Genomic DNA, 21,896 nt, shown 5'->3' on the forward strand with positions numbered 1-21,896 from the left:
GTCCCCTTTGCTGTTTCTGGAAGCTTTTGTGTAATTGGTTGGCTTTTCTTCCGATTGCACCAATCGCAAGCTCTTCTCTGCTGAACTCTAACTGTGAAATTGAAAGTAGAAATGAGGGTGCAGCCAATGGAAAAAAAAAAGGGTACAGGAGCCAATCCTACTGCGGCGTTTTGTGTCCTTGCCCAACAGGAAAAGGTGTTTCATGCGGAGGGGCGTTTCCCAGTCGCCAATGGGCGGGCACCGGTGAAGCGGAGGAACCAATGAGCGGGAGACGTTGAATGACAGCTGTCCAATAGGGACCCTCAGTGCTAGTACGGTTTGCGGCTTAAGCGCCGCCGCGGTCTGAGGAATGTCAACTATTCAACATGGAGGCGGAGGTCGATAAGCTGGAACTGATGGTGAGTGTAAAATGAAGGAGATCCACTGGGTAGTTTATTCTTCCCCGTTGGCCTCCAAAGTGGAACGCAATCTGGAGTCGCCGGAAACCCTGGGCGGAGGAGGCTGGACTAGACTCGAGCTCCTCCTCCTGCACCAAAGGGAGTCGCCGCCGCCTGGTCTCTTAACCGCCGCGGGGGGAAGGGGTTACATCCGGGAAACTCGTGAGGGAAATGGCGGGAGATGCTGGGGGTACGGGGGCCTTTGGAATTCCTTGTTTCTTGCCCTTACCTTTTCGCCTCTCGAGGAACTGTGGCTGGTGCAAACAGCGTTCTGTGTATTTCCACCAAAAAGACCTGACTGTAATGGTCTCTAAACGCCCCAAGAAGGGGAGAGGTTGTTCACAGTCCGAGAAAGGGGGATGGAGGGTGGGGAATAAACAGGGAGGGGGGGGAGAGGAATCCCTTTAGGGCTGAAGCGTTCATATTCAGCCCAGGGCAGGCTGAGAAAGGATGCGAGAGTTGCGTGCACAACTTCTTAGCGGCCAAGGAAGCCCCTAGACCAGTTTGGCCCTTGGGTGGGGGTGAGGTGTGAGCCTTGGGAATCTCAACCACGAGCTTCTTTTCCTGGAGCGCGGGCGGGACCTGGGACGTGGGAGGCTCCGCTGCTCTGGAGTTGCCTAGTTTCATTCATTGTGAAAGTAGGGGGCGGGGGCGAATAATTGGGAAGGACTCCCGCGGCTGCTTGGCCTGCTCTAGGGCGCCAAACTGGAGGGCCGTCCTAGTTTTTTCTTTGGATTCTTCCCTCACTTGTCCTCTTTATTCTCTCCCTCCCTTCCCTAGACTACCGGCTTGAATGCCCGCGCTTTTTTCTTAGTTCCCTTGTTTTATCTTCAGTCCCTTTACCCCCAAGGCATTACGAGTGTTTGGATTGGGCTGGCTTCCTTTAAAATGGGGAAGTTGGAGGACGCACCCACCATTGAACTCCTGTCCGTTTTTTTGTTAAAGAAAAACAACAAGATTAAGTAAAAAAGCCAGAATCTCCATCACAGTCCTCTCCTCTTCTGCCTGCCATTCCTTGGCGTTACTCCTTAAGTATCATTTCTGCCTGTGCTACTCTTGTCCAAGCTGAACCTTGGGTCTCTAATATCTGCAACGTATAGTGATCTTGGAAGATCCTCACCCCCAGAAAATGCGAGACCTTGATATATCTTATTACTGTTTTCTTCTGATGTATTAATGAATTGTAGTGGCTCTCATATACAAAATTGACTTTCATTTGCTTCTAACGTTTTGAATTTTGATTTTCTTTGTGGGGGCTGTGTGTGGGAATTGCGAAGGTGAGAAATGGCAGCAAAGAAGGAAGAATTTTCTGCAGCTTTCCAAACCCTAAATAATGAACTTTTAGTTCAAAGTTTTGTTATTCTTATCATTGTCTTTCAAAAAACAAAACAAAAAAACAGTGTTAAGTATTGTAATTTGATACTACCAACAAGGCACAGATGTTAACATTGTCTTGCCCATCTCCTCCATTATGAATTCCTCCCTCCAGATGGATATTTCTGCCTAATTGTAAGATGCTAAATGATACTAATTCTGCTTTTAACAGTTTTTTTTTTTTTTCCCCTCTCAAGTTGGCTTTTAATTTTGAGGTACCAATGAAGCCTTTTCTGGAGTTTGCATTAGGGTCAATACTCTCACAGGACATGTTTAAGACTGAACACATTTTATTTTAAGGGGAAAGCAATTACGTGTACATCTTGAAAAAAAAGTAGGTTTTAGAAAATTATGAGGTAGCCAGACTCGAACTTTTAGGTGTTTGAATGATGGGGTAGTTTTTAAAAATTCTTTTTATGAGAGGGAGAGAAGAAAACAGGTCTTTCTTCTTAAACTCATTTTAACTAACTTAGTCATAACTTTTTTTTTCCCGTTCAAATTATTAGTTTGTTTCCATAATTATTAGGATTTAAAAATTGTATTTGAACAAGTACACTTTTATTATTACTGCTTTGTACTGATTGGGTAGCATAAGACCATCCATCTCACCTTTAGATTTGCCATGTGCTTTTAGAAAAAAATGTTATATCTGTGAACTGGTTTATTTTCTAAGTTTCCAAAGGTAAATGATTTCCTGTACAATCCTCTGATTTTTGGTTTTATATTACTTGAATAAAAGGATTTGTTGAGGAACCAATGTTGAATATTTAATACGTGAAATAGAGTACCTATTATCTAACTTTGAAAAGAAAGTACTTATCTTAATTTTTTAAGATATCAGACAAGTATCCTGATCCTCTTAAGTTTAAAATTTTCATATTTTTTTCTAGTTTTAACCCCTGATTCAGAAAATTAAACATTTGTTTTTTTAATTTTATTTTTTTTCTTATTATCTGTTTTATACATATTAGTGTATATATGTCAATCCCAATCTGCCAATTCATCCCACCCCCCATTTCCCCCCTTGGTGTCCATATGTTTGTTCTCTACTTGTGTCTCTATTTCTGCCTTGCAAACAGGTTCATCTGTACCATTTTTCTCGGTTCCACATATATGCTTTAATGTACGATATTTTAAACATTTGTTTTTAAATACTTGTTTTTAAAACCTGATCCTTGGCTAGCAGAGTTGAAATATTCTAATATCTGAGTTATGTGGCCTAGGATTTGAGGTCAAGACACTCATCTTCCAGCTGTCCTGAATTTGAGTTCATTTCTTAGTAGGCTCAATCCAACCAAGTAGCTGAACTGGATCATTTAAAGGAAGATTGGTGAAAATAATGGAAAGTGTTTTTGCATCAGTCAACATTATTAATGGAGGAATAAACTCATTGTAGGGTAATCTTTGTTCTGTAACTTTTTTCCCTTCACTTATTGATTGAGTGGTATTTGTCTAGTGTCCTTCTTTTGTCATACAGCTAGAGATTGTACACAAAAGGTAGTGCAATGTGATACTATGATACTATTTCTATTTCTTTGTTGACATCTGACTTCACAAAGCTTTCTTACCAGTTAAAAGGTTAGAATGTTAATTGGCTTGAATCCAAGGAAACCTCTTGAATCTCAGGGCCCTCTCCTCCTCCCATTATTATTTTCTCTTTGATTTTTCTGCGCTTGAAGGAAATGGAGATGTTTTCTCTTATATTTAAGATGTTTTAGGGGTTATCTGAAATTTTAAAATCCCCTCTCATAGCATTCAGTTAAGTAGGCCTATTGGTATCCTGTGTACGACACATTGATTCCCTGGAAGTCTGTGAACTCTTGAGATAAGATGGTAAGTGCTTTTTATATTGTAGTTTAGATTCGAGAGAGATAGGGTTTATAGAAATTGGGCAATGTTATTTCACTCTTCATTTATTTTCTTTGGTAATCTTACCCAAAAGGCTAATTTTATATGACAGTTAATCGGTCAGTTGCTATGGAGGAGCTAAGCAACACGTCTCAGCAGAACAGAAACATTTTCACAACTTCGCCTTAAGTAGTAATTGTAACCTGTTTTGTTAATACCAGTCCTGAGGTATTAACAATACCCATGTGAATAACTTAGGCAGCTTGTAACAGGTTTACAACATTCCTTTCTACATCTATGCATGTGTTCAGTTCGCATATTAATCATAGGTTAGTCGTCAGAAAACAATAGCACTTTGATCTGTAAATCCTAGTCTTCTTCTTCCTTTTTTTTTTTTTGACATTGCCATCGACGTTCTTAGGTTTTGGAGGTCTTCTGTCCAAAGGGGCGCCCCTCCTCTGCGTCCTTTTCACAGTGAAGCTTCAGCTGATGCAGGACGCTCGCGCGTCCCCGCCCGTCACTGCTGGCGAGCGCTCTGACTTTATTGCACTACTGTACTTCACAGCTAGCAGTGCAATAGTATTGTCAAAGCATCTGCAAGCAGAACGCACACCAGGATGTCGGTTCTTGCCTTACGCCTTTCTTCAGTGTCCGTGAGTAATGTACCGCAACCTCCGTTGCTAGAAACTATACAATCTTATTACAAAGTACATGTTTTAGAAAGTTATGCTTTGAAAACAAACGTTTTCAACTAACTAAACATTCGCCACTGTAATGCGTTATGAAACACACTGAGAGGGTACGTTTTATAGCCAAAGTTGTTATTATGGCTTTTGTCTAAACCAGTAGTACCTGGTCATTTGCTTCTTTCTGTTCCAGGTTCGGATAGGTTCTGACAGAGCTCAGGTTTTCTTTAATTGAGTTTCACGATGAATTAGTAGGCGATGAATACAATCTTTGCTGTATATTTCCTGTGGTACCCTGCCTCAAATCTTAATCGGTGTTCATTTTGTGTATTGTATAGTAAATGCTTGAGTTTAAAACTCTAGAATGCATGTCTTAATGTTTGTTTTGTAATTATGAGATATAATAAAATGTGACTCCATCGCTTGTTTTTTTGTAATCGGTTTGAGATATAATTTGCATAGAGTAAAACTCAACAGTTTTAGTTGTACAATTTCATGAGTTTTGATAAATGTGTACAGTCTTGTGACCACCACCACCAGTCATGATACAGAACAGTTCCCTCACCATAAAAAGTTCCCTTATGACCCTTTGCGGTAAACCTCCCAAACTCCCTGGCAGCCACAGACCTCTAGTTTTGCCTTTCCTAGAAGGTCATAAAAATGAAATCATATACACAGACTTTCTAGTCTTTCGTGTCTGGCTTCTTACACTTGGCATAATGCTTTTAAGATTCACCCATGTTGTTGCATGTATTAGGAGTTGGACCATTTTTATTGATGAGTAGTATTCCATTGTCTAGAATATCACAAATTGTTTATCTGTTCACCAGATTATGGACTTTGTTATTTCCAGATTTTGCCTATTATGAATAGTTGTTCTAAACATTATAATACAAGTCTTTATTTGGACATAATGTTTTCATTTCTCTTGGGCAGCGTGATAAAAGTATGATTGACCTTAAAAGAAATTGCTAAAATCTTTTCCAAAACTCTGTATTAGGGTTCCAGTTTCTCCAAGTCCTCACCAACACATGGTACTATTGTCAGTCTTCTTCATTTTAGCCATTCTAGTAGGTGTGTAGTGGTATCTCATTATAGTTTCGATTTGCATTTCCTTAATGGCTAATGGTATTGAACATCTTTTCATGTGCTTATTTGAAGTTGGTATATCTTCTTCAGTGAATATCTGTTAAAATCTTTTGCCTATTTTCAAATTGAGTTGTCTTTTTATTATTACAAGAGTCCTTTAATTTTATCTATTTGCCTTCTCCCTTAAAATTTTTTGATGGAGTCCAGTTTATACATTTTATTCTTCTATGGTTTATGCCTTCTGTGTTCTATCTAAGAATTCTTTGCTTAGCTCGAGGTCACAAATGTTTTCTTCTAGAAGATTTATAGTTTTAGTTTTTACATTTAGATCTCAGTCCATTTTGAGTTAATTTTTGTTAGGAAGCCTTGAAATCATCTAGTATAAGGCTTCACCCATTGCTCTTGTTTTCTAAAACTTTTAAATTAATTTGCATTTCCAAATAATTTTTCTGTCAATTTCTATAAAAAAAAGAAGCGTACTGGGGTTTTGGTTGGGATTATGTTGAATCTAAAGAACAATTTGGGAGAATCGCTATCTTAACAATATTGAGCCTTCTGATACATGAACATTATCTCTCCATTAATTAGGTCTTTTAAAATTTCTCTCAATGGTGTTTTACAATTTTCAGTTTCTAGGTCTTATTTTTTTTTTAATAACCTGTTTAGTGTGATTTTTTTAAAAATTAATTAATTTATTTATTTTTGGCTGTGTTGGGTCTTTGTTGCTGCATGTGAGCTTTCTCTAGTTGCAGCAAGCTGGGGCTACTCTTCGTTGTGATGCACGGGCTTCTCATTGCAGTGGCTTCTCTTGTTGTGGAGCACGGGCTCTAGGGGCACGGGCTTCAGTAGTTGTGGCTCCCTGGCTCAGTAGTTGTGGCACACGGGCTTAGTTGCTCCGCGGCATGTGGGATCTTCCGGGACCAGGGCTTGAACCTGTGTCCCCTGCATTGGCAGGCGGATTCTTAACCACTGCACCACCAGGGAAGTCCTAAATAAGTCAATTGTTGATTCTTTAATTCATTGTTTTTGTTCTCATTTTATAAATGAGGAAATAGTCTCAGTTTTCACTTAAGATTTTCATGTAGTGATTAGTGACTGTAAAATAAATATAGCTTTTCAGAACAATTTATTTTTGTTAGGCGATGTGAGAGTTGTAGTAGTTCTTATTAATTCCTCCTCTCCTCTCTTTAATTTCTCCAATTTTAGATGATAGTACGTCATACTTTCTTTTGGTAAGTGTTACTAGGGCAGGCTGGTACCAGAGGCTAGAGATATTAAGGAACTTATCTGGGAGATATGGGTAAATACATTGAGACAGATGCCATGATGGGATAAGTAAATACCAGTTGTTGTGGGGGGGGCACATTGGAAAGAGGCACCTAACCTGGGGAAGGTTTCTTTTTTTTTTTTTTTTTTTGGTACGCAGGCCTCTCACTGCTGTGACCTCTCCCGTTGCGGAGCACAGGCTCCGGATGTGCAGGCTCAGTGGCCATGGCTCACGGGCTCAGCCGCTCCGCGGCATGTGGGATCTTCCTGGACTGGGGCCCGAACCCATGTCCCCTGTATCGGCAGGCGGACTCTCAACCACTATGCCACCAGGGAAGCCCGGGAAGGTGTCTTGTTAGAGGTGAGAGATAATCTGAGACTGGAAGGGTGAGTAGGGATTAGCCAGTGAAGGAAACAGAAAACGTTCCAGGCAAAGGAAACGGTACGTGTGAAAGTCCAGAGGTGTTGCACAGGTGGGGGAAACCTCAAGTTGTTCAGTACAGTTTTGAGATGGGGGGCAGGGGGGTTGAGATGAAGAACCAGTAAAATCAATTCTAGCTATTAAGTTGAAAACCTCCACCACACTTTTCCTTTATTACATTCTGAACATTTAAAATTTTTGTAAATATTCATGTTCTGTAGTAATTATGAACCTGTGTTCCTTAATTAAAAAAAAAATCTTATAAACACCCAGTTAAGGTTTTGGATAAAATACAGGGAAATTTAATGACTTCTGATAAAATTATATATTGATTTCTGTGTTCAGAATATAAACGACCCAGTTAAGGTTTTGGATAAAATATAAACATATTACATATAAACACCCAGTTAAGGTTTTGGATAAAATATAGGGAAATTTAATGACTTCTCATAAAATTATATGTTGATTTCTGTATTCTACACTCTTTATTGCCCAATTTATTTATAAGGCATAGGATACCATAAATAACAGAGAAGTCTTAAAAAAAAAATAATGAAAAGGAGGATTTCCCTGGTGGCGCAGTGGTTAAGAATCCACCTGTCAACACAGGGGACAGAAGGTTCGATCCCTGGTCCGGGAAGATCCCACATGCCACGGAGCAACTAAGCTCATCCGCCACAACTACTGAGCCTGCGCTGTAGAGCCCCCAAGCCACAACTACTGAGCCCACGTGCCACAACTACTGAAGCCTGCACGCCTAGAGCCCATGCTCTGCAACAAGAGAAGCCACTGCAATGAGAAGCCTGCGCACCACAACGAAGAGAAGCCCCGGCTCAGCAACACAGCCCCAATGATAAAGACCCAAAGCAGCCAAAAATAAATTACTTAATTAATTAAAAAAAAGACTACGTTGTATATTCTAGATTCTTTTTTTAAAAAATTATTTATTTTTTATTTATTTATTTATTTTTGGCTGCATTGAGTCTTTGTTGCTGCGTGTGGGCTTTCTCTAGTTGTGGCGAGCGGGGGCTACTCTTCGTTACGGTGCGTGGGCTTCTCGTGGCGGTGGCTTCTCTTGTTGTGGAGCACAGGCTCTAGGTGTGTGGACTTCAGCAGTTGTGGCACGTGGGCTCAGTAGTTGTGGCTCGTGGGCTCTAGAGTGCAGGCTCAGTAGTTGTGGCGCTCGGGCTTAGTTGCTCTGCAGCATGTGGGATCTTCCAGGACCAGGTATTGAACCCTTTGTCCCCGGCGTTGGCAGGTGGATTCTTAACCACTGTGCCACCAGGGAAGTCCCTATTCTAGATTCTTCTGTAGGTATATTTTTATTTTTTCTAAACCAGGTTCGTTCTATCTATGAAAATCTAACTCTGTCCCTGTAGTCTATTATGTGTCCATAGCACAGTTAACGTAAATAACCTAAGATCCTGAAAGCTTACAAAAAGTTAAATAGACTACTTTAACTGATAAAGTCAGGCTCATGTATACTACTCTCTTAATTGTTACATAAAAGCCTGCAGATTAGGAACTGATGAACTTGAAACTTCACACTTTCTTCTGCTTTGATGTTGTTATTTGCCTAAAATAACATGTCTGTAACTGGGTGCTTGTGCATATTGCTGCTTATCTGTTTCAGACGAGCATAGACATGTGTTTGTTCTCTCTGGAGAGAGTGGATAATAGTCAACTCTCTAGCAGAAATATACAAAAAACCAATTGTGATTGTGTAGACATTAGAGGTGGCGCTCAACTTGTTAGGAGCTTGAAATATTTATTAAAACTGGCTTTAGAATGTGGTTGGATTCCCAGGCTGTTCTTTCAAATGAATAAATGTTCTTTAATCTATTTCCATTTTTCACTGCATATTAAAAACCAGGGATATAGAAGCGAAAAGACAAGGCTCTTGCCAGCAAGAAACTTGAAATCGAATGGTGACACTACCATGCAAACAAATGATTGTAATATAAGACATGACTTGGTAAACTTTAGCCATGAAAAAAATAAAATGAGAGTCATAAAGGTGTTTCTAAACCTGTACTGGAGAAATGGGAATGTAAGGAAAGGGGTGCTTTAAATAGTTTCTTTGGTTGATAATACAGCTAACCTAGATCTAGGAATGTGAAGATACCTAATTTGCCCTTAAAACAATGTTTCTATGGAAAATGTATCTAAGCCTAGCTACTGAGTCCAGAACATACCTCTACCAACTCCTCTCACCAGAGGCAAGGCTGCCGTATTTCCCCCCTTCATTTCCCTGTGTTTTGATGTTGTTGAGACAGGCTCTCTCAGAAGAGGATGTGTTTGGAGCTGGTCCTTTTGAAAGGGAGCGTTATTGTGGCAGTGAGAATCTATGGGTTTTTGTAAAGAGGAAATGTTTTTTAAACTGTGCTGCAATTATGTTCTTTTCTCCTTGCTGCCAAATACTTGAGTGGTATGTCATACAGTGTGCCTTTTATCTAAAGCCTAAAGCTTATCATAATAAAAACTAGTATGACAGAATGTTGTGTTTGTGAAATATGTGGCATGCTCTCTAAAACTCTAAATTATTTCCTGAAGTATTTTTTCCCATTTGTACAGTATCTTCCTTACAATCCCAGTCTTCTTCCAAGGATGTCCAATTGGCAGAATGTAATTTGGTGGTCTTTGGGGCTTTAACATTGATTTCCATGAACTTTTCCCAGCTAAATTGCATATTTTATTTACCACTCTTAGGATTGATATAAAACTTTTCCCATTTATTTTTATTACTGATTTAGAGAAAAACTGCGAATATGAAATATGAATGTCTTGGGCTTTAAAAAATTCACTAGTTTTATTTTAAATATTCTAACATGCCTAAAAATAAGACAGGTAGCTAAAACTAATTAAACAGCAACCTCATTGTTTACAAGGCTTCCAATGTGAATGAAGTTTAGCAATATCATTTTGTTCCATTAATCAGACACTAATGAGTTTTGGAGACTGTCATAATTGGTCAGTAAATTTCCTACCGTGTAACTAAAAATTTTCCTGTTTGTCACCAGATCCTAGAACCCTATCGATATTGTCTCTGCTGTGTAAATAGTTCTGAGTAGTGCAATATTGCTTATAGGGTTTTGGTGTTTGGGAAGAACAATGGGCAGGTTGCAGAAATGATGCAGCTGAAACTGAAGCAACAGTCATCTTTGTTTAGAAGGAAAACAAATAGTCGAAGCTACTTTTCAATACATACATTAAAATCTGGAACTCAAAGGTCACATTTTTTTTTTTTAAATTTATTTTTGGCTGCGTTGGGTCTTCGTTGCTGCGCGCGGGCTTTCTCTACCTGCGGCCAGCGGTGGCTACTCTTTGTTGCGGTGCACAGGCTTCTCACTGCGGTGGCTTCCCTTGTTGCAGAGCGTGAGCTCTAGGCAAGCGGGCTTCAGTAGTTGTGGCACGTGGGCTTCAGTAGTTGTGGCTCACGGGCTCTAGAGCGCAGGCTCAGTAGTTGTGGCGCACGGGCTTAGTTGCTCTGAGGCATGTGAGATCTTCCCAGACCAGGGCTCAAACCCGTGTCCCCTGCATTGGCAGGCGTATTCTTAACCACTGCACCACCAGGGAAGCCCCCAATTTTTATATATTAGAAAAAAGAAACATTTTCCTTAATTTTAACATTTTGACAAATTAAACTTTGGTTTATTTGTGGTATAATGAAATAATAGAAGTTTAGTGTTGAAAGGGATTAGATTTCCATGTCTCTCATTTAATAGGAGAGACTCAGAGAGAGGGAAGATACTGGAGGCCACATAGCTGGTTAGTGAGACCAGGACTAGAACTTCCGCCACATATCTCAATCCTCTTATTTTCTTTTCTTCTGTACCATACTACCAGGTTATATTCAGAGAGAATTTTTTAATGGACTAACTGCAGAGATATTAGATTTAAAACTTAAAAAAACTTTAAATTTAATATTAGGTAAAGTCTTTACATTTTTCCCCCATCTATGTGATTCTTATTGGATTTAATGTCATGTATAACTTTGATCTAACTACGTAAAAACAGAGTAATGAAAATAGAACTAGAGGGAAGTCACTTAGACTATTTCTTCATTTATAAAATGAGGGGTTCAGATCAGAGAGTCTTCATTGTTTTTCTCTTTCTCAACATTGCATTGGCACCCTTTTTCCTTTTTTGTCCCCTGCTTAATCCACAGCCCACTGACTTTGCTAATAAGTAAATACTTCCCCTAGGTTTTATCACAAAATGTTCTGTGCAGTTCTTCAAGGAGGATAACATTCTACTCTCAAACTGTTTTTCCTCTTTTAAAAAAGTTTTTAAATTGTGGTTAAATACACACAAAATTTACCATTTTAGGCATTTAAAATGTAAAGAACTCAGCAGTATTAAGTACGTTCTCATCATTGTGCAACCATCACCACCATCCATCTCCAGAACTTCATCTTTCCAAACAGAAACTCCACATGTTAAACAATAACTCCCTATTCCCTGTACCCCCTGTCTTTTAAAATCTGTTTAAAATTCTATTTGTTCTCTGAAATATTTTCCAAATAGAAGTGTGGGTATATTACTTAAAGGGGGGATGGAAATTGTTTTAAAAACCTTTTGAAAGCAGTGGTATACATATAAGTGTAGCTGTGGTGGGAAAGTGGGAAGTCCTGAATTTTAGCATTTACCAATTTCCCTGGTGTATATATTTCCACCCTAGCTGACTTTAAGCTATCATCAGCATGATGTCACTGAAAATGGAGTTGGAAAGACATGCAATAGTAGCATGTGATTTTTTCTACTGTATAGATATGATAGACCTCAAGAGCATAGACAAGAGTAAAATATAGTAAAATAACTAGGAAGTTTCTGTATATATTTGTTTTTAATAATTTATTTAGTTGTAAGTTTAATAATTTAATTTTTAGTGATGCCTGTGTTTAACAATTGGCTTGCAAAAATTCCTAAAAATTTAGCCGGCTCCATCATGCCATTGATTGGAAGCACACTCTTTGGTGTCTTTTATTTATTTGTTTGTTTGTTTGGCTGTGCTGGGTCTCAGGTGCAGAACGCGGGATTTTAGTTGTGGCATGTGGGATCTTTTAGTTGTGCAATGTGGGACCTAGTTCCCTGACCAGGGATTGAACATGGGCCCCCTGCACTGGAAGCGCAGAGTGTTAACCACTGGACCACCAGGGAAGCCCCTGGTATCTTATTAAAATATAAATTACTTAAGGGAAGGAACCACTTCTTTTTGGTACTATTTGGTGATTTTAGTACATTGTGGACCCCCAGGTATTACGTGAAGCCATAGCTGAAACCACTCTCTTGAAGAGAAGACATTGTTAAATGGACTGTGGGATTATACTAGATAAATTTAAGCAGAACTAAAATACCAAGTTAAAAAACATAGGCTTGGGACTTCCCTGGTGGCACAGTGGTTAAGAATCCACCTGCCAATGCAGGGGACATGGGTTCCAGCCCTGGTCCTGGAAGATCCCACATGCCGCGGAGCAACTAAGCCCGTGTGCCACAGCTACTGAAGCCTGCTGCGCCTAGAGCCAGTGCTCCAAAACAAGAGAAGCCACCGCAATGAGACGCCCGCGCACCGCAACGAAGAGTAGACCCCGCTCACCGCAGCTAGAGAAAGCCCACGCGCAGCAACGAAGACCCAACACAGCCAAAAATAAATAAATAAATTTAAAAAAACAAAAACATATAGGCTTAAGAATATCTGTTCCATAAACAAGGGCTCCTAGAATAGAGATTCTATTTTAAGGCAACCCTGGAGCAACAAATCCCATACTCGTAAGAATTTTGTGGTAACTTAATAAGTTTTAAAAACTTTTATTTAAAATTACGCTTTAGCATGTTATACAAGGCCTTGAATTATACTTAAAGCTACAGACTTGTGGTCTACTTCAAAAATTAAAACAAATCAGGTCTTCAATGTGTAGAGCCTTTGCTTAATTTGATTTGTTCTATCCCATCCCCTCCCCCTACTTTCCCTCCACATGTCATACAGGTTAGTGTACTTTTTTATATAAAGGTAAAGATAATTCTTGAGCACATTTTAATGTGGGAATTATGCCAACAGGAATTTCTTTATATATACACACATACATATATAGTAATTACTAATATGCTTAAAGAAGTCTAATTATTGATAGATTTAATCATGGCAGCTAATAGAACAAGTATATATGACAAATGAAATGCCTCCATTTTGGAAAACATTATAAACACTTTTTAAATAGAGAACTTCTAGATTTGTTTTTCTGGCTCATAGCAACTCCTTGCTGTTAGAGATGCAAATCAGATACTGATTCTTGGAAAATTTTTAAAAACAAAGACTGACTCTTTTCTTCAATTTCTACTCTAGAAGTTTTTGGTTATAAAGATAGAATTTTATTAATTGCAAAGTTTTCCAATCAAATTTAGGCCAATGATGAGATAAATTATTAGTGGTGGAAGCTTTAGTTTATCTCCTTCTGAAATTCTGTTCAATACTGACAGCTTCTGACTTCAGAAGCATTTTGACTTCTGAGAACCATTTTTTCTTCCTCACTCGACCTTCCAAAGTAGAATCCTTGGTTTACTTTTTTTTTTTTTGCGGTACGCGGGCCTCTCACTGCTGTGGCCTCTCCCGTTGCGGAGCACAGGCTCCAGACGCACAGGCTCAGCGGCCATGGCTCGCGGGCCCAGCCGCTCCACGGCATGTGGGATCTTCCCGGACCGGGGCACGAACCCGTGTCCCCTGCATCGGCAGGCGGACTCTCAACCACTGCGCCACCAGGGAAGCCCCTTGGTTTACTTTTTATATAATAAAAATATCTGTATACTGCTGCTCATTCGATCTGAGAACTACTTTTAACAGTTTTTGTTGGTTTAGACTTTTTCCATTAAGGCTCCAAATTTTCAAGAAGCAGTCTTTAGTCCAGAGCTTAAGTTGACAGAAAGGTCTGAAAGTCTCCTCAGCTGTGGGCTACGAACAGGAGACCTTCCCTGAGGAAATCATGTTTTGCCTTTCACAGTAAACTCAAAGGATGGTGGTTGTTTCCCTGACAAATTCAAGGCAGTACATGCTTTAAGATCTTGTAAAAGATGTAGAATTCCCCCAAATTAAGAATAATTTGTAGATTATATCACATTCAGAAATAAACCACTTTTAACACCCTGATATATATCCTTCCCAACTTTTCTCTATGTACGCACACGTATTTTACAGCCTATGGCAGTTTTCTGCTTTTTTCTCTCTTAGAAGTTTACTGCAGATCAAGGTCCCACGCTAGGACCCAGGTTAAATAAATTGGAGTTATTCAGACTGCTACTCCTGTATTAATGTAGCTTTTTTTGGTGTAATTTATGATTCTTTAAGCCTTCCAAGTTTGGTCTGTGTGGCACATATTTGTAGTTCTTTGGTTAATGGGGTTGCAAATTATGTTAACAGCTGGAGTATCCCTGAAAATAAGTTTGTTCAGTGTTTTAATTTGAAACCACATATCCTACCAGAGGTAGAAAAACTGCTTATTTGATGAGAGTGTTAGTAACCTTAGGGAATTCTTGAAGCCATTGCTAGTTCTTAATAGAGCGTGGGTATTCTAGATCAGGGGTCCCCAGCCCCCTGTTAGAAACCAGGCTGCACAGTAGGTGAGCACAGTAGGAGGTGCGCGGTGGGCAAGCGAAGCTTCATCTGCGGATCCCTTGCATTACAGCCTGAACCACCCCCTATCCCCACCCCCGCCCACCCCCCCATTCCGTGGAAAAATCATCTTCCACAAAACCGGTCCCTGGTGTCAAAAAGGTTGGGGACCAATGTTCTAGATGATGGAGGTTTTGTATACTTTTCTATTTCCATATTTTCAAAATCAGTGTATATCATATTAAAATATGTGAAAATATAAAGAAAAAAGAATAGTTACAGTATCATGTTTAGTAATACGTCTTTTGGTTCATGAAGTAATTATTTCTGCTGATCTTTAGTTCCAGAAGGCTGACTCTGATCTGGATTACATTCAGTACAGGCTGGAATATGAAATCAAGACTAATTATCCTGATTCAGCAGGCAAGGTAATCTGAAAAAGAAATGTCTTTTTAACAGAATATTTTATTAAAAGATTTTCTGATAGTATTTCTAATAGTAGTAGATTATAACAATTACATTATTAAATTTATAGAATCTTTTCTGTGTTGGAAACTTGGTCACAGAATATTGGAGAGATTATACCCATAGTCAAGGAAATTTGTGGCACCTCTTTTTTTTTTTTTAACCCATAAATAAGAACTATTGAGTCCAGAGGTGTAAACCACTATGGAAGCCTCTGAAATTCTGAGAGAATATAGATACCTCTAGGGCAGTGGTTAAACAAGAGGGGAGAAATCCTAGCAGTGATGATATTCTCTGAGGAAGATGATGATATACTATTAAATTCGTTACATGAACTGTGATTTTTGCATAAAATTATGTACTTCGTTATTTCTAAGTTTAGGTTTAAACATAATATTATGTTTAAATGCCATAAATTATAACTACATGTATACACGCCTATCTCTAGAGATAAAGCAGACAATTTTTAAACATTAATTTACCACTTAAATCATTAATGTTTATCTTTTATAGCATTTGCTAGCAGACAAGAAATATCGTATTTTACTGTTTCTCAAAAAATTTATACAATTAAAATTTGGGGGGAATTGAGTGGAAGTGCAAATTAAAATAGCATTTTATATAAAATTGGGAAAGCATTGTGAATGTTCAGTTTTTACTGCTTTACATGAAATAATGGAATGCCAGGATTCTATGGGAGTACAGTTTTAACTGTTCTACCTCCTTAACTGACTTGACTTTTTCTTTGTCTTTTCCTCTTTTCTCTTTTACTGAAGAACAGCCAACCAATTCTGGTGCAGTGGTACCACCTAATTGACTGGCCAAAGCACTCGTCTGAGTCAGTATCTTTCGAGTACCATGTGGAAAACATTTCATGTGGGGCTTCCTCTTTTCTTCCACCCTTCCATCTCTCATTTTAGTTACACTTCCAGTTGTTTTTCTCTTCTACAACTTTTTTTTAAAAAAACAGCTTTATTGACCTCTAATTCATATACCATGAAATTCACTCTTTTAAAGTATACAGTTCAGTGGTTTTTAGTATATTTAGTTCATTGGAATTTTTAGTAATTTAGTATATTGTACAGCCATCATCACAATAAATATTTGAATATTTTCATCACCTCAAAAAGAAACCCATACCCATTAGCTGTTTCTCCCCATTAACAACCACTTCTCCTGCCCCTGGCCAGCTCCCAACAACTACTAATCCACTTTCTGTCTCTGTAAACTCTACAGATTTGCTGTCTGAACATTTCATATAAATGGAATCATACAATAGGTGGCTTTTTATGTCTGGTTTCTTTCACTTAGCATGTTTTTTTGTTTAATTGACATATAGTTGATTTACAGTGTTTCAGGTGTACAGCAAGGTGATTCAGTTATACATACACACATATATATATATTCTTTTTCAGATTCTTTTCCATTATAGGTTATTACAAGATATTGAGTATAGTTCCCTGTGCTATACAGTAGGTCCTTGTTGTTTATCTGTTTTATATACAGTAGTATATATCCGTTAATCCCAAATTTCCAATTTATCCCTCCCCCGCTTCTTCCCCTTTGGTAACCATAAGTTTATTTCCCATGACTGTGAGTCTGTTTCTATCTTGTAAATAAGTTCATTTGTATCATTTTTTTTAGATTCTACATATAACTGATATCATATGATATGTCTTTCTCTTTCTGACTTCACTTAGTATGATAATCTCTAGATCCATCCATGTTGCTGCAAATGGCATTATTTCATTCTATTTTATGGATGAGTAGTATTCCATTGTATACATATACCACATCTTCTTTATCCATTCATCTGTCGATGGACATTTAGCTTGCTTTCATGTAGTGGCTATTGTAAATAGTCCTGCTATGAACATTGGGGTCCATGTATCTTTTTTTTTTTTTAAAGAAGATGTTGGGGGTAGGAGTTTATGAATTAATTAATTTATTTTTGCTGTATTGTGTCTTCGTTTCTGTGCGAGCACTTTCTCCAGTTGTGGCAAGGGGGGGCCAGTCTTCATCGCGGTGCACGGGCCTCTCACTATCGCAGCCTCTCTCGTTGTGGAGCACAGGCTCCAGACGCGCAGGCTCAGTAGTTGTGGCTCACGGGCCTAGTTGCTCCGCGGCATGTGGGATCCTCCCAGACCAGGGCTCGAACCCGTGTGCCCTGCATTAGCAGGCAGATTCTCAACTACTGCGCCACCAGGGAAGCCCCATGTATCTTTTTGAATTAGAGGTTTCTCCAGATATATGTCTAAGAATGGGATTGCTGGATCATATGGTAACTCTATTTTTAGTTTTTTGAGGAGCTTCCATACTGTTCTCCATAGTGGCTGCACCAGTTTACATTCCCACCAACAGTTTATAGGAGTGTTCCCTTTTTCCCACACCCTCTCCAGCATTTATTATTTGTAGACTTTTTAATGATGGCCATTCTGACCATTGTGGGGTGATACCTCGTTGTGGTTTTGATTTGCATTTCTCTAATAATTAGTGATGTGGAGCATCCTTTCCTGTGCCCGTTGGCCATCTGTATGTCTTCTTTGGAGAAATGTCTGTTTAGGTCTTCTGCCCATTTTTTGATTGGGTTGTTTGTTTGTTTGATACTGAGCTGCATGAGCTGCTTGTACATTTTGGAAATTAAGCCCTTGTTGGTCCCATTGTTTGTAAATATTTTCTGCCATTCCGTAGGTTGTCTTTTCGTTTTGTTTATGGTTTCTTTTGCTGAAAAAAGCTTATAAGTCTGATTAGGTACCATTTGTTTATTTTTGCTTCTATTTCTATTGTCTTGGGAGACTGACCTAAGAAAACATTGGTACAATTTATGTCAGAGAATGTTTTGCCTGTGTTCTCTTCTAGGAGTTTTATGGTGTCATGTCTTACATTAAGTCTTTAAGCCATTTTGAGTTTATTTTTGTTGTATGGTATGAGGGTGTGTTCTAACTTCATTGATTTACATGCGGATGTCCAGCTTTCCCAACACCACTTGCTGAAGAGAATGTCTTTTCTCCATTTTATACCACATCTTCCTTATCCATTCTTCTGTTCATGGACATTTAGGTTGCTTCCACGTCTTGGCTATTGTAAATAGTGCTGCTATGAACATTGGGGTGCATGTATCTTTTCAAATTAGAGTTTTCATCTTTTCTGGATATCACTTAGCATGTTTTAAAGGTTCATCCAGGTTGTAACATGAATCAGTACTTCATTCCTTTTTACAGCTGAGTAATATTTCATTGTATGGCTGCACCACATTTTCTTATTTATTCACTCAGTTAATAGACAGTTTGGTTGTTTCCTCCTTTTGGCTATTATGATAATATTACCATAAACATTCATGCACAAGTTTTTGTGTAGACATTTGCTTTCATTTCTCTTGGGTATATACCTAAGAGTGGAATTCCTGGCCACATGGTAACCCTATGTTTAATATTTAGAAGAACTGCTAAATTGTTTTCTAAAACAGTTGTACATTTTACATTATTAGGTTTTTGTTTTTTTTAAGTTGTGGTAAAATATACAAGATAAAATTCACCATTTTTAAGTATACAGTTCCGTGGTATTAAGTACATTTACATCATTGTGCAGCTATCACCACCATCCATCTCCAGAACTTTTTCATCTTTCCAAATTGAAACTGCATCCATTAAACAATAACTCCCCATTTCTACTTCTCCCCAACCCCTGGCAACCACCATTCTACCTTCTGTCTCTATAAACTTTACTATTCTAGGTACCTCATAGAAGTGGACACATACAATATTTGTCCTTTTGTGACTGGGTTATTTCACATAGACTAATGTCCTCAGTGTTCATCCATGGTGTAGCCTGTGTCAGAATTTCATTCCTTTTTTTTTTTTTTTTTTTTTTTTTGCGGTACGCGGGCCTTTCACTGTTGTGGCCTCTCCCGTTGCGGAGCACAGGCTCCGGACGCTCAGGCTCAGCGGCCATGGCTCACGGGCCCAGCTGCTCCGCGGCATGTGGGATCCTCCCGGACCGGGGCACGAACCCGTGTCCCCTGCATCGGCAGGCGGACTCTCAACCACTGCGCCACCAGGGAAGCCCTAGGATATTTTTTTGACTGTATTTTCCAGTTTTTCTACTGGCAATCTCTTAGAATATCTAGATACATTATGAGAAATGAAGGGTTAAGATACAGGTCTCAGTGTCATTGGGGTGTTTACTGAGTAGATATCCCAAAAGGCATCTTAATATACACTGTTTGCCAGACTATACATTTGGTGTCATCTATCATTTCTTTGCCCATATCAAACATACTTTAAGTTTTAACTTTTTTATGGTGTCTCTTTTGTCCTTTTCCTGTTCTACTCTTCATGCCGTAGGTCTTGGTCACTCTCTGCACAGTTATTTTAACAGTCTTTAAGTTAGATTTTCTGTTCTTTTTCGTTCCTGTTAGAATCATCTTTTATCAGTCTCCAAAGAAGAGGCGAGTAGAGGCCATGAACTGAGCCTTTGACTATAGCCATGAGGTAGGGTCCACGAAGGAGATACTTGAAGAGTGGGAAGATACCCAAGATAGTATAGTTTTATGAAAATCAAGAGTTCATTTTAAGAAGATTAGAATAGGAAAGAAATAAGGAGAGGCAAAAAGAGGGATATCAAAATTATAGAGCAAGTCTGACTTTTTGATTGTTTAAAATAATTTGGCAAAGGACTCTGGTCTATGGGGTCTTCTATTATTATTATTATTTATTTGTTTATTTATGACTGCTTTGGGTCTTCGTTGCTGTGCGCAAAGCTTTCTCTAGTTGCGGTGAGCGGGGGCTACTCTTGGTTGCGGTGTGCAGGCTTCTCATTGCTGTGGCTTCTCTTGTTGCGAGGCACGGGCTCTAGGGGCACGGGCTTCAGTAGTTGCAGCACACAGGCTCAGTAGTTGTGGCTCGCGGGTTCTAGAGCACAGGCTCAGTAGTTGTGGCATGCGGGCTTAGTTGCTCCGTGGCATGTGGGATCTTCCCAGACAAGGGCTTGAACCCGTGTCCCCTGCATTGGCAGGCAGATTCTTAACCACTGTGCCACCAGGGAAGTCCCAGGGCCATTTATTATTAAAAGGCCTAGGACGTGTATTATTATAGGACCTAGAAGGTTGGTGGCAAATGCAGTAAGAAAAATGAAACTGGTTTTGAATCGCAACAGAGTCAAAAGAAGAGTTAATTTTCCCCTCAGTATAGGGAAAAATCTCTATATATTTGAGGTCTGTATAGAGGGAGGTATGAAAAGCTTATTGAAATATAGGAAATTTAAGGTCTGGAGGATATGGGGAGGGCACAACAATAATAGTGGTAGTGGGACTTCCCTGGTGGCACAGTGGTTGAGAATCTGCCTGCCAGTGCAGGGGACACAGGTTCAAGCCCTTGTTCGGAAAGATCCCACACGCTGCGGAGCAACTAGGCGCATGCGCCACAATTACTAAGCCTGCGCTCTAGAGCCTGAGAGCCACAACTACTGAGCCTGTGTGCTGCAACTACTGAAGCCTGTGCCCCTACAGCCCATGCCTCGCAACAAGAGAAGCCATGGCAATGAGAAGCCTGCGCACTGCAACCAAGAGTAGCCCCCGCTTGCTGCAACTAGAGAGAGCTCGCGTGCAGCAAAGAAGACTGAATGCAGCCAAAAATAAATAAACAAATTTATTTTAAAAAAATTAGTGGTAGTGTTAGGGGCTAAGTAAGGATCAGAATGTCCATAGTGTTTTCATTTTCAGTGAAAAGGCAGGAGTAGAAACTCCTAAATGGTTTCTATCTTCTCAGTAAAGTAGTTGGAGTGAGGTCTTTTGCCAAGAAGGGGTGGATGGGAACTGGAGGGAGTGGAGAAAGTTTGGAATAGCTAGTATTGGAGGGTTTGCTAAGAAACCACCAGGGAATGAAAAGAATAACCAAGTGGCAGAAAACACCCGGTTGAAATGTCTTTTATGGAATAGTGGTTTATATTCCAAAATGAATTTGAAAAACTAATGTAATTTATAAATATAGTTGCTTGAGTTGGCGTGCATTTTGTATAGTGAGGTCAGTGAATTGGTGCTCGTACATACTTTAGCCCCATGACAGCGTATTTAAGAATTTCAGGACTTCCCTGGTGGCGCAGTAGTTAAGAATCTGCCTGCCAATGCAGGAGACACGGGTTCGAGCCCTGGTCCGGGAAGATCCCACATGCCACGGAGCAAATAAGCCCGTGCGCCACAAATACTGAGCCTGCACTCTAGAGACCCGTGAGCTACAACTACGGAACCAGCGCGCCTAGAGCCCATGCTCTGCAACAAGAGAAGCCACGCAATGAGAAACCCGCTCACGGCAACGAAGAGTAGCCCCGCTCTCCGCAACTAGAGAAAGCATGTGTGCAGCAACGAAGACCCAATGCAGCCAAAAATAAATTAATTAATTAAAAAAGAATTTCATCATAAGTGGTTTCAAGTTGTCTTATTCAACAAATCAAAATAGTTTCTTAAATCACCTTCCGTATAATAACATTTAGAATTGTATTTTAGAAGTATAGTGTAATTAATTATTGTGAGCTGTACATCAAATATTACGTATCTAATGTGACCTTATTTGCAGTTTAATATTGCTGTTGTGTGTGTGTGTGTGTGTATGTGCAGGGGAGGGGTTATTTCTGTGCCTAGGCTTTAAATTCCTTGAGAATAGGATGTAGGTCTTATACTTCTCTCTTTTTTCCTTCCTCCCATCCTCTGCCCC

At 39.3% G+C, this 21,896-nt stretch overlaps 1 protein-coding gene across 1 annotated transcript in view; it reads left to right on the plus strand.

Moving 5' to 3' along the window:
• The first annotated feature begins 299 nt into the window (after positions 1-299).
• SKA2 (spindle and kinetochore associated complex subunit 2) overlaps positions 300-21,896 on the plus strand; it is a 28,653-nt gene continuing 7,056 nt past the window's right edge. The window contains exons 1-2 of the mRNA XM_082603230.1: positions 300-398; positions 15,066-15,152. Coding sequence (XP_082459356.1) covers positions 366-398; positions 15,066-15,152 — 120 coding nt within the window. The 5' untranslated portion in view covers positions 300-365. The remainder of the gene's footprint in view (positions 399-15,065; positions 15,153-21,896) is intronic.

Source organism: Mesoplodon mirus, assembly GCF_964341445.2.
Source record: "Mesoplodon mirus genome assembly, chromosome: 18".
Taxonomy (NCBI): domain Eukaryota; kingdom Metazoa; phylum Chordata; class Mammalia; order Artiodactyla; family Ziphiidae; genus Mesoplodon; species Mesoplodon mirus.